This window comes from Aphelocoma coerulescens, chromosome 7 (genome assembly GCF_041296385.1).
Source record: "Aphelocoma coerulescens isolate FSJ_1873_10779 chromosome 7, UR_Acoe_1.0, whole genome shotgun sequence".
NCBI lineage: Eukaryota > Metazoa > Chordata > Aves > Passeriformes > Corvidae > Aphelocoma > Aphelocoma coerulescens.
Window position 1 is genome coordinate 4,448,864 of NC_091021.1, and position 16,814 is coordinate 4,465,677.

Genomic DNA, 16,814 nt, shown 5'->3' on the forward strand with positions numbered 1-16,814 from the left:
CTACCCCATACATTTCTATACTCAAACATCTAAGACAGGTACCATAAACAGAGAATGATGCATATTAAAGAACATCATTAAATGGTTATGTTTAAAGTCTACAAGAAAACCTTGGCCTCATCATGCTGCATTCATAGTCATTACATGATCGTTAACCACTGATATTATTTTTATATATAATTGTGTGACAAGATATGATAGAATTTCAGTCACTACTTAATTGCTGCCCCCCACCACCTAGTCACAAACTGATGGCTGTCACAGGTCACTCCCTGACAGGCACATAAGTTCTTTCCCCACTTCTGTCAAACACGAACCTCAAAACATGCCTAAGCTTCAGTTAAACCCCACAGAAAATAGAGGAAAATCAAATCTGAAACTGGATGTTGCCCAGAAGGGACACCAGATGCTCATTCTGGTTTTGTATTCCACTTCCATTATGCAGGTATTTTTATATGTATAAGAAACCTCAACCTTGGAACACAATGGTCATCTGGAGCCCTCATCTGAATGCTTCAGATACAACCTCGGAAAACAGCTGAGCAGCTGTTAAGTGTATTCCAGGCACATCCAGTAATGATCATATCCAAACATGGGAAAAGGGTTGACAGAAAATAAATAGTATTACTAGTAATGACTGTTGTAACATAACCAGACACTGCACCTCAGGAGACAATTACTACATCAATACATGCATGTTTTTGAACTCACTTTCACATTTCAATCACATTGAGTCTATCTGCACACCTTAACACTTGGAGAGCACTCTGTTGGCCCATGCTAGTGGTGGAAATATATTTATACTGCTTTTAGGGCTGACACACAAACAAACCCCCTCCTGGGACAGGAGATCCCCTCTTGGCAGCAGGTGAAGGGCAAGGATTCCTGAGGCGTCATGTGTGCCGGAAAGGTGCGCCAAAGCAAGCACTGAAGTTCAAGAATGTGTAACTACACTGACTCACATCATATTTCTATTTGGCATATTAGTTTACAAGAAACTTCAAAAAACCCACTTTGATTTGAATAATTGTCCTTCTAAACACATAATATAGCATGAGTTTTTAAATGGCCTCACTTCCCTCAAATATTTTTATTTCTTTGCAGAAGTGTGAACATATTCAACATTTTCCTGCAAAATTTTTCAAACTATTTTCAAATAAAATTCATAAGGGTTGTTTTGTTTCTTTTTAACCTAAAACTTAGTTGTCACAAAGGAAATAAGAAGGATAATGTCACATGTTTAACTTCCATCCAAATAATTTAGCCTTTTCTAACCTGGAAGAGAACACTAATTTGATCCCACTGAATTCTGATTACAATTCTGAAAGCATAGAGGAAAAGCACACTGCTTACTTGCCTTCACAGGATAAAAACCGAGAAAAAAAATCAACTTGGCTATTGCACCTAGGAAAAAAATATTTTACAGGTACAAGTAATGGTTTCCTCTAGCAGCCTTTATTTAGCTGCAGCCTCTTCCAAAGATGGTCTTGTTGAATCTAATCAAAGCTGCAGAGCAGATCAGACCAAGAACAGACCCGCATGTCTAATCTAAGCAATGAGTTGTTTTAGGTGAACAGTGCAAAATGTATTCACATGCATTTAATCAACTTATGAAATAACACTACCATCTTTTTCATTTTTGTAGCTATGCCACACAGCCTGTTGAACAGCAGAAGTGTTCACAAAAAGTAAGCCTAGAGTGCTGCTCCGGTTTTCACTCATCTCAACATTAACGCTGGAAATGGAGTTCAAAAAGACATGTCCTACAAACAGCAACAGGAGTTCAGCACATGACCTCTCCATCCAAGCGAAACAAATGGATGCAGTTTTCAATGCAGCTTTCATAACCCATCACCAGTTCTGGGAGATGCAGAGCAGAAGTATTTCTGAATAACAAGCAATTTCTTTCTTGTAAATAATTGCAAACTATTTGGAGAGATCCATGAAAAGAAAAGTGAAAATCATCATCTACAGAATTCAACAATCTGTCTACCCAATACTCATAGCCACAAGGAAACTCTTACTCTGTATAATGATCTGAGTGGGTTGAAAAAACAGCATACAGAGAATTGCTTATACAAAAGCAGCTGAAGACATCAAAATATTTTCAGAGTCACCTACACTTACAGATGTAAAATGCATAGTGACAATATCATCAGGAGCTGGCAGTAAACATATAAGATAGGTATGGGAGCAACAAACTTCTATACAAGGTATGAGGTTCTCAAGATCTTAACGTGCGAAAAAAGTAAGATTAAAAAATTTCTGTAAAACTTTGTGGAAATCACAACTAAGTACCAAGTGAAAAGTAATAAAATTCTCCTGGTTTTTTTCCAGGACATGAAATGAAATCTCCAAGCAAGTATAAAATGAAAACCTTCTGGTAGGAATTGATGTCCTGTGTACTGTGCTCTGGAGGGTTTTTTCACCATATGAGAAGAGGAACAAAGGAACCACAAGACTATCCAAAGAAGGCTTGAGGGTACAAGGAGAACAGAGGAGTTGTAAGAAAGATTTACCTATGTGATATGGTCCACAGCCCAACACCATCACTCCACAGTCATCAAATTTTACATCATGTTCCTGGGAAGGGAGACAAAAAAGTCATTAGGATCTGTACTCCACAGCACCTAACTCCGTGCTTTTCAGAATAAACAGTTTCTGGTGTTCAGCCCAAATCCAGCAACCTGATCCTTCAGGGCTCCAGTCTGATCTTGCTTACTGCAGTGTAAATCAAGTGCATCTCTCCTGGAATTAGCACCCAGACCAAAAGAGAAACAGCACCTCTAATATGGCTGTTCAAGCAGCCTAAGGACCTGTGAAGTTTCATATAAAAATAATGTTAGGATGAGATAAGGGAAATATGACTTCTGCATTCCCAGCATCTACCTGTGCATGTATATGACAGGCTCTTAACAACATAGGGACGTTAACAGTAAATGCACTGGATCAGGATTGGAGCGAGAGAAAGTTCCAGGCCTGCTGTAAGGGGATTATATGTAACACCATCCAAAAGAATTGCTAGAGAGACCAAGGCATCTGCAAGATTTCCAGAAATAACATGGAATAGGGAAAAGAGATCAAACCAGACAGCAATGAGACTGTTGTTTCCAAGAGTGCCTACCTGCCCACTGTATGTGGCGTAGAGGTAATTAGTCACCGCTGGGTATTCTGCTGCCAGGGTGTCAATCTGTACAGGAAAAAAAAGGGGGATTGTGACTTGGCCAGTGCAAGATCTTTCCTACATACAGATGTTTGGGTTCTTTTCTTTTGCCTCTTTCCCTTTCTACTGCTGTTTCACTCCTGTTATTTTCCTATCATATCTTTCCTCATAAGGAGGTGACCTGAACTGTCCTGTGCTGTTAACGCAGCATATGCCTGGCCTTTCCCTGACCCTACTGTTCAGTCAACACAACACTCTACCATCTCTTTCTAAGCTGCAGTTCTAGCTCTGTACCTCTTTGGTGAAACACCTACACAGCCTAAGAACTTTTCCCTAGTTGCGAAGGCCCTCATTCTCTAGTTTGTTCAGTCGATTACACAGATTCCTCCAGGTCTTCTGTCCTTTTTACCTGGGCTGTCTGGAATCTTCAGACTCTACCCTTGACCCCATCTTATTCCTATGCTGAATACAAGCACAAACACAATATCACTTAGAAATCTTGTGGAGTGGCAGCGCAATTACTATGTGTTTACGTTACAGCTCGTGCTTTGGTAATTAAATGGTACACAAAGCAAGAGTGATTTTCAACCACCCTTTGTATGTGGTTTTCAACAATTTCTTATGTAATTAGTCACCAGAGAGCCCAGAAGAATAATTTGCCCACCAGGCTGTTCACAAACTATTTGTTTCAACTACTCATGGCATGTTATACTTGGTAACCAGTCCATCTAAGACCAGTGACTGCTGAAGTTTCCTGAATGAACATCTGAAATACTTCTACAGAGATTATGAACAGGGAACAATATGAAAGCAGTCTTGACATGAATTTCTACGTGCTATACCATTTAAAAATTTGTCCAAACTTCAAGCACTTCCAAGAATCCCCACTGGCTGTTCAAATCCTTGTGAATAATCGAGAATGCGACCTTACATCATTAGTGCCGTGTGTCTGCTGCTCATTACTGTTGCTAATACTGCAACTTGTACTTCATGGCTCAAGAAGAAACATATGCTGTGAAGGCGCACAGGCATGCACAAGTAGAATGACCTTATTAAGTGTACCTTGGCACACAAATCAATACAGCACTGCAGTGCCATATGCAGCTGAAAGAACACAGTGCAAGACCAGGCACGTTTCTGTGGCCAGGTGAGCCGCAGAACACAAACAGCAGCTGGGGAACAGAAGACTTGGCACCTGGAACTGGGCCTGAGGATACAGATGAACTCTTTCAGAAACATTCAGTAGTTTGGGTTGGGTTTTTTCCCCTCTTTAAGGACAGAAAACCAGCTTGTGGCAGTTTAATACCAACATACCTTAAATGCAACAGCCAGCACCTAGTGACACTGCCATGAATACCAGATGAGCTCATTAGGCTCATGCTATCACAATGAACAGCAAATGAACCCATAACAATAGCACACTTCAAATAAAGTATTAGCCTGTAAAAAATTACTACCAAGAGAGAAGAGATATGCTCTTCATGGTCCTACTATGGTGAGCCAGCATTTTCAGCCTTTTCCTGAAGCCACATAGCTGTGTTTCCCCCTCAGCCACAAAGAATATGAACAAGAATATTCTGAGTTTCTCTTTGGGAATGTTCATGGCATTGATGCCTGTAGTGCAGAAGGAACATCTATATGGATGAACTGTGTTCTCCTCACGTCAACATCAAAACTCCTGAGGATGTTAACAGAGCCAGAGGTTTCTAAAGACACAGAGGTCTCCTGACACTCTTGGAAGCCCCCACCAGGCCCAGTGATGTTTCTCACATACCTGCTTCACCCAGGGCACTATATTCTTCCTCAGTCTCAGCTGACGGCACTGGACTTCAGTCAGCCTCAGGCATTTCCCAATCTGTTTGTCAGAGAACCCCATCTGTTTGGCTCTCCTCAGTGTCTCTTCTGGAACTGTTTTGCTGGGATTAAATAAGAAGAACACCTCTGCATTAGGCTTTACAGGAACATCTAGAAGGTACATTGTTGGGGCCCTCCCCCTGCCATGTGGTCCTGGGAGAGGGGCCCTGAGGGGAGGCACAGGGTTTCCCTGCCCCTGGTCAGCCTCATTCCCCATTGGTTGTTTTGTGTTCCCCTGCACAGGCAAGGACCCTCAGGTCCCGTGATTGCCTCAGTTCCTCGGCAGAGCCCCTGCCATGTGGATGGGAAAATAAACATCTCTGAAACATCTAGCAAGAATCTGTCCATATATATATTCTTTCCACAGGCCTCGTTGTCTGATACATCGTGTTGCAGTATCCGCACTGTAACAAATGGTAGAGAAATGCTGTCAAGACACCGATCCCTAAGGACAGAAAATTCGTGAGCAAAAACCACTCGATCTCTCTCTTCTCGCCTTGGTTTGGATATTCTCTCTAAATTATGGAGGAACCGTGGAAAGACTCTTGGCTCTCTGAGCCACATATGGACACTTATCTTAAACTTGAAAAGATTCTTGAACAACAATTTGTAAATTTTAGCTTAATTCAAGCTCAAAAGGAACTGAAACACTTCCTGGCATGGTTGTTTAAGAACTTTTTCTATGTTTCTTGGGATTTGATTCTTACCAAAGACTTTTGGAACACCGTTTGGACACAGTTAATTTTTGAGTCAAAATATCTGCCGATGGAAGAATATTTTCGTGAATATTATTTAATTACTGAGACTGTTGAGCAATGTCAGCTGTGTCTTGGCGAAGGGAAGCCTGCTTCAGAGTCCTGCAACCCAGGCCACGTGCACCAAGTGCTCTATGAGCAGCAGTGAGGCAGTTCCCGTGTGCGGGCGGAGCAACGTGAGCTGCAGTGTCGGCAGCGGAGCGAGGCACGGAGGAAGCCCGCTCGGCCCCACGCAGCGCGTGGTGGAGCGAGCCCTGTGAACGCCCGACTGAGAGGGGCGGTGCGTGGGCGGCAGCCGGAGGTGGTGGAGCGGAGCTGTGCCTAGCCGAAATGCACGCTGGAGCAGGGCGCAGGGGGGTTGTCGCTTGGGGGCCTGGCCAAGACGTGGGTGTGGCTCCAGGCAGCGGCAGCCCAGCTGAGAGCACAGGCGGTGGCGCGTGAGGAGCTGAGCAGCACGGCAAGGCACGGCTCACGCGGCCCCGAATGCGATCCCGGGAAGAGCGCGCAGGCACAAGCAGCCCCGATGGTCCCAACAACCCTGGCAGTTCCAACACGGGAGCAAGAGAAAGCCAAAGAGAAAGCAAAAATGCAGCGAGACAGAAAACAGCAGCCACTCGGAAAAAGGAAAAGATCACCGTAGCTAAGGCTTTAGGAATAGTAAAATTGTATAATGTTAAAAAAAAATTATGGATTTATAACAAGATGTGACAACCAAGAAGGCATATTCGTTCATAGAACTGCTATTAAAAAGAATAACCCTGAAAAATGCATCCCAAGTTTAGAAGATAGAGAAGTAGTAGAGTTCAAAATTGTGCAAGGTAGAAAAGGGTTACAAGCAGCAGAGATCACTGGGCTTGATGGTGTTTCTGTGAAAGGCAGTATATATGCTAAAAATCGTAGTCATGTTAGACAATATCTCCATTATAAGCCCCCCCTACAGTCTCCCTTTCCTAATCCCACCTTTCCCTTTTACCCTATATCCTATTACCCCCAGTGTATTCCCAATCCGTTTTTTCACCCATGGTTTCCCTCAGAAAACCATGCCTTTGCCAATTGTTTCCCCAAAAATCCCCTTCCAATGCCGAGTGGGGGATGAAGAGGGGGAGGGAGGAAATTAACTAGTGTTGTTTAGAGTTCCATCAGGTACAAATGGAAGAAACCCTCTCCTGCCTCAATTTCCCCACAAAGCATGCTCGGAGAGTCCTGGCTCCCTTCTGTCAGCCTTAAGATGTTCCAGAGAATCTGTTTGGACATTTAAAGACTCAGGAGGGTGGCTTGTTTTGTTTTAAAACTATTCTTGTCATGTTTATCCAGTTGTTTTCAATGTTAAGTTTTAAATCTCTTTTTGTTAAAAATAAACGGGTGAAATGTTGGGGTGTCCCCCCCCCGCCATGTGGTCCTGGGAGAGGGGCCCTGGGGTGGAGGCACGGGGTTTCCCTGCCCCTGGTCAACCTTGTTCGCCATTGGTTGGTGCTCCCCTGCGCGGGGAAGGACCCTCGGGTCCCGGGATTGGGCAGTTCCTCCGCAGAGCTCCGGCCATGCGGCTGGGGAAATAAACATCTCTGAAACATCTAGCAAGAATCGGTCCATATATTTCTTTTCCACAGGCCTCGTTGATTGATACGCATGTTGCAGTTTCCCTACTGTAACAGTACATGAGTACTTTCGTCTCTACACTGCATAGAGTTGCTATAGGATCATGCACATGAAGAAAAGGAAGAAGATTCGAATATAAAATGTCTTTTTTGCCCTAAGTGCCCCACACAAACACCTCTGAGGTAAAGTCTGCAGGCAGACTGCAAGCAGTAAGAAGTAAAACATTTTCCTTCCCTGCATTTTTGAGACAGGAATCAGTGACTCATTATGAGATCCATCAGGCTAGTACAAGTTTACTGTACCCAAAACAACTGTATGGTCATTTACCATTTCAGCCTCCACAGAGGATCTACAGAGATTCCTTTCTTGGATTCAGTATCCCTGTAACTCCGTGCCCAAATTTTAACTTAATATCTTCCTTACATTCTTCCTCCCAGTCTAAATTTTAAACCTAGGCCTCACTAGACTGGGGTTGACCAATCATTATGTATGTGCTTCCATCTCCTGCCTCTCATTGCAGCTCCCACTCCACTCAGAGGCATGAAATTCCTGAAGCTCTGGAATGAGCCATTCAGAGGCATAACTGTGCCCTGACCCTGTGACCACTGTGCTGAGCTGGGAGACACCCCTACAATTTGTCCCAACCAAGTTTTCCTTCTCATGTTGAAGATGTTCTGCCTACCTTCTGAAATGGCCATCTTTGGAAAAAGCATCTCGCTTAAGAGATCCATAGCAGAAACAAACAACCTTTAGAGGCTCACACACAAGGTAGGTTTTTTCTTGTAACAGTCTCAATATACTCTTTTCTATATCATTAGTGTTGCTTCTTGCATTAGGAAAGTTGAGAGGGGGGATAGAGCAGGTAAAGCAGGGGCACCTTTTTCGATTTCACATTTACAACCAGGGTCTCTTAATACTTCCATACATTCTTGTTCTCCTGGTTTTGCGTTTCAGAAGTCCTAGTTTATGCTATTTCAAACACATTGCTTTCCCCTTGCCATTTCTGAAGATCAACATTTTCCTGTCCATTTTGCTCTTCATTTTTTTCATCCTCTCCATTCCTTCCTCATTCAGTCTACTCTTTTCTCTCCTACTCTTCGCCCCACTTCCTTTTGACTCCACCCTTACAGTTTCTGCCTCGCTCTCTTTCTAAGCTACCTTTTCTAAGCTTAGCTTTTGCAAAAACATAAAAAAGCCTGTATTTTAATCAGCACTTCTGCTTTACATCTTCATTGCCAAGAGCATTCTTGCCTGCCCAATAAATCAATATTTTATGAGCAAGCGAGCTCTGAATCAGGAAAAAGGAATGATTAACAAACAAGCAATTTTCCTAAATCAGAGCTTTTGAATTATGTCTTTTGCTTGATGGTATTTTAAAATAAATAGTATTATTTTATTTGCGTGGGAGAAGAGGGGTAAGACCGTTTTATTGGAATTTGTCAGGAAGCTGAAGCATGAAAGGGAGTCATTGGACTGGATTTTCTACTCTGGCTTAGGCACAGAGCAGCTCTGCTGCCCTCAGTAAAGTTAGGCTAGTGTGAAACAGATGAGAGTCACACGTGTCAAACCAGCTGTTCTGAGAGCAGAACTGGGAACCAGAAATTCTGGGGCTCAGATCCCTGGATAGATAGGATTTGCTCTATTGAATTTCCAATGCCACCTCCCTCCTTGCCCTGGAGTATACAAAGAGAGTGCTCCAACTTCGTGCAACAGAACAGGAGAAAGGGAAAGCTGGAGAGAATTTGCAGGAAAGAAACACTCACAATAAATCCTCTTCTCCGTGCCATGTCCCAGCCTGGCCCCACAAACAGCCTGCTCTGCCCTCAGGGGACTCCAGGCAGGAGCACCACCTACACCCTGGATCTCCTCTACAACTTGAACCACATCACCCTTCTTACTCCCGCAAAGCCTCCTCTTCATTAGTGTCAGAAGGGAAATTGTGTCTGCCACATCCCTGGAAGTGTTCAAGGCCAGGATGGACAGGGCTCAGAGTAACCTGGGCTGGTGGAAAGTGTCCCTGCCCATGGTAGAGGGTGGAATGAGATGAGCTTTAAGATCTCTTCCAACCCAAACCATTCTATGATTCGGTGAAAAAGTCCTGCCTAATCCAGCAGGTTGAGCTTTCCTGGTTTTGGATTTCCCAGTAAGACCCACTTTGTGGCACCATACTATGTTCAAACTCATGGTTTCTGTGCTCTAATACCTCCACCAGAAACTCCTGTGCTTCTCCTCAGCCCATTCTGCTTTCTGATGTCAGCTCAGAGGCAGGACATGCACAAACCATGAACACTAGAACTAAAGGCATGGATGTGTGTTTTACAGAAGCAAATAGAGCAAACTCCACCAATTCTCTGTCAAAACTGATGCTAGCAGTCACCAGCTATTAAGGACTCAGCCTCCTTAGAATGAGTGAGTAGACCTGATGACCCCAAGAAAATGAGCCTTTACTCCCTCGCCCTCCCTCCCTTCTGCCTCAGGAACACACATAGCTGACTGTCATTTGATTACTGTCAGAGACAGCAAATTGCCTTCATTTGCAGCTTGTTTTCATTTCATTTCTTGTATCTCATTATAGCAATATTATTCACTGTCACCCTCCCAGCTGGGAGGGTAGAACAAAAGCAGTGATTATTTTGCACCATGATTCATTTGCCTTGGGCTAGCAGCTTAATTTAGGTTAGGCCACTTACTAATCCATGCAGAAAGGTAACTAGTTTCTTATAGGAAAACCAGCATGCAAAAGAGGAAAGACGAGTTCCTAGACGGGAAATGGAACCATGCATTTTCTCCATGCACTTTTTCCTCTTCTGCTCCCAATGCATGATAGGAGAAGCCAGCAGCATTGGTCCACCATGTTTAATGGGAATTGAATCAGAGAATTGCAAATCCTCAGCCCTGGTATGGAAATCAGGCTGCCTCTCTACATGTACTGGACATGCATTTTCATAATAGAATAATTTCCATTTACTAATAATGGTAGTTTTTAGCATTTATGTCTCAGCTTTCATGGAAATAATATAAAGAAACATGCAAACAGTATGGTAGGGTGATGCTTATCTTGCAGATCACAAAACAGACATGCAGAGGTTAAGGGGTGACAATTTTTAAGATCCAGCATTCCCACTGCCTTTGCTCAGAGACAGCCCTTTAGACAAGCTAGAGACACTAAAGCCAGCAAGAGCAGAATCAGGCTGATCTCTTTGAATATTTGAGAGCAAATAACCCTTCAAGCTCACCAGAAATCCAGCACCAAAAGACAAGACAAAAATTCTCAGTTCTGGATATACCAAATCACATGACCCAGTCCTACATCACTGCCTCCCACTTTCCCCTGGAGCATCACTTACTTTTCCAACACAAAGCAAAAAGTCTTCCAAAGATTAAACTCCCTCACTGGTTTAGAATCAATTCTGAAACAAGGGAAGACTAAGTGACCATGATTTCAGACTTCCATAATGCTCCTTTTCCTAATGCTTGCCTTTGCAAAATGAAAGTCAGGAGTTTTAGAGCTTCAAAACCAGACAATTAGATTTTTGCATACTGCCATAATTATTAAATGGTTGTTCACCTCCTCAGAAAGCTGAAGTCCCCTGCTCATTTTTCAGTTTATAAACAAAACAAGCCTTCCCCCAACCTTGCTTATGACTCCATTTCAGCTTCCAGTGTTGATTTGTAGCTGCTTTTAGTTTAAAATTCCACCCTGACATCTTTGGAACTCCATCCACTCACTTCTTTGATAATAAATGATAAGAGAAAATGGAATAAATTTTGCTTAATGAGGAAATTTTCACCTGGCACAGAGAACCTGGAGAAATCTATTAACTGACTGAGGAACGCTGGCAGCATTGAAATTATCAGGAGACCCTGCTTGCTTCAGCAGAGCCCTCTCTTCCACTTGACCAGCTTTCATATGATCCGCCAATAAAGATGCCAGCAGAAGAAACACTCTTTTTCTTGTCTCCCAAATCAGGCTCTGCTTCTTTTTAAGGTATGTTGTCAAGTTTATGTCCATCCACGTATTACTGAGGCACATGTAAATAGGCCTTGATCAAAAGGATCAGGAATATTTTGTGAACTGAAAGCTACATCTGGGAGCATTTGGGACACAGCCTACTGCATGCTGTGTCCCAGTTAACATGTGCTCTGTAAGCTCACAGGCTCATCCCTGCACCGTCACCTCTGCCTCATTTCAGCAGCTACAAATGTGGCTTGGATATGCACAGAGGAGCTGCAAAGGCGAGCACACTCCAGCCCATAGATCTTGAACTCAGCTCCTCCCAAGTCTGAAGGGATTTAAGCCCAGACTTTAAACCTTAAGCCAAGTTTCACTATGGCAAGCAAAGTGGACCAAAAGTAAGAAGAATTGGAAACAAAATGCATTATGCCCAGTCCTGAGAGAGCTCTTCCTTTCTCTGTAGTCATAGGCCTGCAGGGTGTCAAAAAGCTGCTAAATTTCAGGCTGAATTATGTACAAAAACGTATTCTTTCTCATCCCCTCACTGTCCTGTTCTGCTTCAAGGCTCCTAGTGGTTTCCTTGATTACTTCTGATGTTTTACAAGATTTTGAACATGCTACAATTAAAATAACAAGATCATGGTATAAATTCTCTCCCTGCTCCTCTTCTCAAGGAGGCAGATTGTTACCAGTTTTCCCCTCTTAAGAAACTCATGAGATGACTAACAAAAAGCTGTCAAAGGAGTGTTTAGAGAAGCAGGAGCTGTAAACCAACAAATCTCACTCACAGAACAATTGTCACTCCAGCACTCTGCACCTTTAACATTCTGGTCCCCGGGCTAATAAATCTCATTGTGGACATCTTGATTTAAGTAACATGAACCTCACACTGTGCCCTAAGACCTGAACGACTCACTCACAAGAATAAATGAGCTAAACCAGCAGCTCACGCCAAAACACAGCCAAAAAATGGATTGTAGCTGTTTCCTGAAAGCCTATTTTCTACCCCTGGTAAAAGAGAGCTTTGAGGTCTTTGCTGGGATGCCATGGTACAGACTTCCCTGCTCCTAGCATAGTACATACTTGTTACAGAGACTCCCCAATGGCTTTTTAAGGCAATGCCTGTATATCCTCTGCATCAAGGAAAACATACCTATTGCATGTTCACAAATGTACAGATGCTTTGAAAGAAAATACAGCCACAAAATGGCTCTACAAGACAAACAGAAAGCATCTTATGTTAGATCCACACAAAGCACAAGCAACAGTGCTGAATAGCTGCTTGTATTTTATTCTCCTCATGTACCACACTCTGAACTTGTTCCCAAGCCTCTCCTGCCCTACAGTTCACAAAGAAGACAAAAGTAATCTTCCTTGTTAGCTAGAGAGGAGCACTTACGAATATGTCAGTGACCACTCCTCAAATGGCATAAATCAGCAGAGCCTCAGTTACTATCACGGGACCTGGTCTGCTTGATTCCCACACAAGACCTGTGTGAAGCACGCTGACCTGTCCCAAAAGCACATGAGTCAGCAGGAACTGCTGCTGAGAAAAGTGGGGGTGCAGCAGTCCTCATTGAAGAGCACAGGTTATGGATGGCCTGAGTTTCCCTCCCTGCAGTGCTTCCCAGCTCACCTGCTGGTGCCAGGTTTTCATTCCAGCACCTCTATTTCCTCCACCACAGGGAGGCTTCCAACAGCTTTCAAAGCATACCTTGCAGGTACCCAGGGACATGGGCTCCCAAAAGGCATTTGCAATAAACAACTTCTCCCATGGGCAATTGAGCAGAGCACCCAGCTACAAATGCTGAGCTAAAGTGGGTCTGCACCCTCACACTTTTGTCTTTCCCCTTTATTAACCCATGTCTCTCCAGGAATGGCAAGAGCGATAGTACTGCACTTACTCTTTTCAAGCAAACAACAGGTCAGGAGGTGTTTTCACACAACACCCACAGAGCAAGGACATACTTTCCTTCAAAACAAAGCTCCAAATTATAGAATGATCAAAATATGATTGGTGCCATCATTTCCCACTGTTAGCAGGCTGTCTAATTCAGTATCTGCCAAAAAGATGATCTGCTGTTTTCATTAATGTTAATTTGAAGAGTTGAGATTTCAGGTGACAGAGTTCAATTCATTACACTGCCAGACTGTCTTCGAGACTTTGGGCAAGCTCACCATCTCTATGCTTTGCTCTTCACAATGGTGGTTTATTATGCTCTTCATTCCTCACTTGAATTCTACTTTAAAGACTTTAATGAATACTGAAATGCTCTTCTTTGGGCAATATACTCACACTTCTGCCTGCCGCAAGATCGCTTTCCTGGGTTTTACTCAGATTTTCTACAGCACTGAACTTGACCCCACTACCTCTACTTTCCCCCCATCCCTACGAGCTCTCAAGTAATGGCAAATACAATCAATTTCAGGATCCACTGCTACAGAGATACCTAAGTGACTTAGGAACACAAGTCCTATTGATTTTCAACAAGGCTTTTGTCCCCATGTCACTTGGGCATAAGTGATGATTTTACCATAGCTGCCTACCTCTTTACCTCTATTTAATCATGTTTGTTATATATTCTCCTTGTGTACAGCCACTGTTCTCAGGGATCCAAAAATCAGGAACAGATAAAAATAATCATTGCAAACAAATCTTCACTACAAACAGTCAAAGAACATATGTAAATTCCTGGAAAAGGTTTTTCTTTGCACCTAGGCCTAGTCAAGTATGACTTAGATGTTACTTCTAAGCCTGGGTTTCAGCTGTCCTCCTGGGGATGGTTGGTATCACTGGACCCTGCTTCAAATCTGACTTGCTCAGGACTGGGTCCATAACCCTGGCCTTAAAGTGACATCTCACTTCCTGCTGCTTCAGACAGCTGGACACGGTCTGTCCAAACTTCCACCTCCTCCATGAGCTGTCAGTGTGATGAACAGCCAGCAGGGTCTCTCCAGGTCCTTCCTCCCATTTTCACTCACGGGACTGGCAAGGCCAAATCTAGGGAAATAATTTCCAGATAATAGCACATCCTATTGCACTGCCACTGCCTCATACACCATCACCTGTTCATGGACTGACAGCATGGGATGGTGTTTGCTCTTTCCATGTGAGTATGTACAAGTGGTTTTATTTATGTGCATGTGTGTGGTGGGGAAGGTTGAAGTTAAAATTACACTCCAGGTATAAATGTAATTGGTCAGACAACAACAAAAAACCCCTTAGTGTAAGTTTCCAAAATAAAAAATATGTAAGGTCACAGGAGAAACAGCAGAGGCACATGTTTGACATGTCTGTGATATTACTTGACATTCTCACAAGTAGTCTCAAAATGGCTTTCTTTTCCCAATTCAACTCAGACCATTTGCTTTCCTGCAGCCATATCACATAGTCTGAAATAACTACTTCTCCATCCTAGAGGGCCCAGAGGCAGAGTTAAATGGAAGCACTGCTGTAGCATGACAAAGCTATACAGTCCCACCCAGCATCAGGTCCAATCTTCTCTAGAAAAAAGTTTAATGGGACAAAGGTAAGTGGGGCAGAGGGTGCTTTTCCCAGTCCCTACTGTCTCTGGAAATGGCTGGCCTTGCCTCTACACCACAGAGAATGCACAAACATTTATAGGTCAGAACGTTTTTCCCTCTGCACTGCATTATCCCACACAGCCTTTCACACATGTAAGCAGATCTGTTACATGTATCAGTGAGACCTTCTGCTCACCTCTGAATCGCTGCACATGGCAAGGATGCAAGGCAGCATGTGATGTGTGAGAGCTGCTTCCTGAACTGCTCTCAAAGGCCTCCACCTGCCTCTGATCCCCCTTTCCCCATCTGTCTGTCATATCCACTTGTTCTAGCTCTTAGTTTCCTCTTGGCAGAGACCATCTCTACAAGATGGTCTACTCTTCTGTTACCAGTCTCTACAAGAGCTCTGCAGGGCCCAAATCAAGACTCTTGTTACTCCAACTGCATCCAAAACCTCACTCTCAAACTGACACAGAGACAAAAAGGAAGGGGTGGATTCATCCAAAGAGCCTGTAACCAGCAACAATGATCAGGAACAGGGCAACTGCTTCTGGTTCTGGTAACTGTGCTCCAACAACAGAAACATTTAAAGCAGTGATGGTATTACCTCTCATTCTTTTTAATTGGAAATTATCCTGTAGCACAGGTAGAACTCATGCCAGGCATGCTGGGGACTGGAAACAGCTGGCTGCAGGAAGAGCACATGTGTGCCAAGTCTCATTTGCATCACTCAATTAGCTTTCCCTTGGCTATGGCAGAGATATGTTTCCTGATGTGGCTCACTGGACTAGCCTCTTAGTTCAAGTAACAAGTGTTTTTCCCTGGCTCTTTGCCTTTGTGCCTTCAATGTAATGCAGCTGGACAGTCCATCCCCTCACTCCAGTGCTGGTTGAGAGGTAAGACAGTTTTCTTGCAAAAGTGTGAGCAATGATAGCGGAGTGAAAATCTGCACTGGTAAGTGAATGAGGATAAGATAATTTATATGTTCATCCTGAAGAAGAGAAGGCTTTGGGGTGACCCAACTGCGGCCTTCCAATACCTGAAGGGAGCCGACAAGAAAGATGGAGAAGACTATTTATAAGAGCATGGAGTGACAGTGCTGCCGAATTGATTTTTGCTTTTTTTTCTTTTATATATCTTCTATATTCTTTACACATATATTTGCAGCTCTGTAGCCTATCACAGTATTCATAGCTAGCATTTTACCTACTCTGTTAGACAGAAAGACAAAATAAATTCCCTAGTGGCTCCAAGCTGGGGGTCCAAGGTTAGATTCTCTGGGAAGCCAAGGTTTAAACTAGCTCTCCAAGACACATTTTCATAAACAAAGTTTAGTGCCTATCTAAAAGAGGGGAAATTCAAAGAAGGTTGAACCAGGGGGGAATTACCTCACAACTTATGTCTCTATTTGGGGTTTTTTGTCAGATACAATTTGCTAAACATATAAAAATTGTATACACATTATGCTGTGTGTGCATCTTTGGCGTTTTCCACCTGCCAAATTGTGCACCTAAGGATCCTTATAAAGGTAACCCCTTTTATCACCTGTGTCCGGCTTGTGATTTTAGGACCAGAGAAAAGGCATCAACAGGACAAGGGGGAGCAGCTTCACACTAACAGAGAAAAGATTTAGATGAGCTATTACCAAAAAATCTTCACTGTGAGGGTGGGGGGAGCCTGGCAAGGTTGTCCAGAGAAGTTGTGGCTGCCCCATCCCTGGAAGTGTCCAAGACCAGGTTGCATGGGGCTTGAAGCAACCTGGGATAGTGAAAGGTGTCCCTGCCCATGGCAGGGGGTTAGAACTAGATGATCTTTAAGGACCCTTCCAGCCCAAACCATTCTGTGATTCTATGGTACCACACACAGACTGATTTGAATTGCAAGAATCCACTTCCAAGGGACACAACATTGCTTGTGTCTGGTAAAAATGTTAGGCTGGATACTGCGTGAGGGCTGTCTCTAGCAG

At 43.4% G+C, this 16,814-nt stretch overlaps 1 protein-coding gene across 1 annotated transcript in view; it reads right to left on the reverse strand.

Annotated features, from left to right (window-relative positions):
• Positions 1–16,814, reverse strand: part of CPS1 (carbamoyl-phosphate synthase 1) — a 108,283-nt gene that overhangs the window by 33,114 nt on the left and 58,355 nt on the right. The window contains exons 22-24 of the mRNA XM_069021793.1: positions 4,938–5,079; positions 3,125–3,190; positions 2,520–2,583 (exon numbers count right to left, since the gene is read on the reverse strand). Coding sequence (XP_068877894.1) covers positions 2,520–2,583; positions 3,125–3,190; positions 4,938–5,079 — 272 coding nt within the window. The remainder of the gene's footprint in view (positions 1–2,519; positions 2,584–3,124; positions 3,191–4,937; positions 5,080–16,814) is intronic.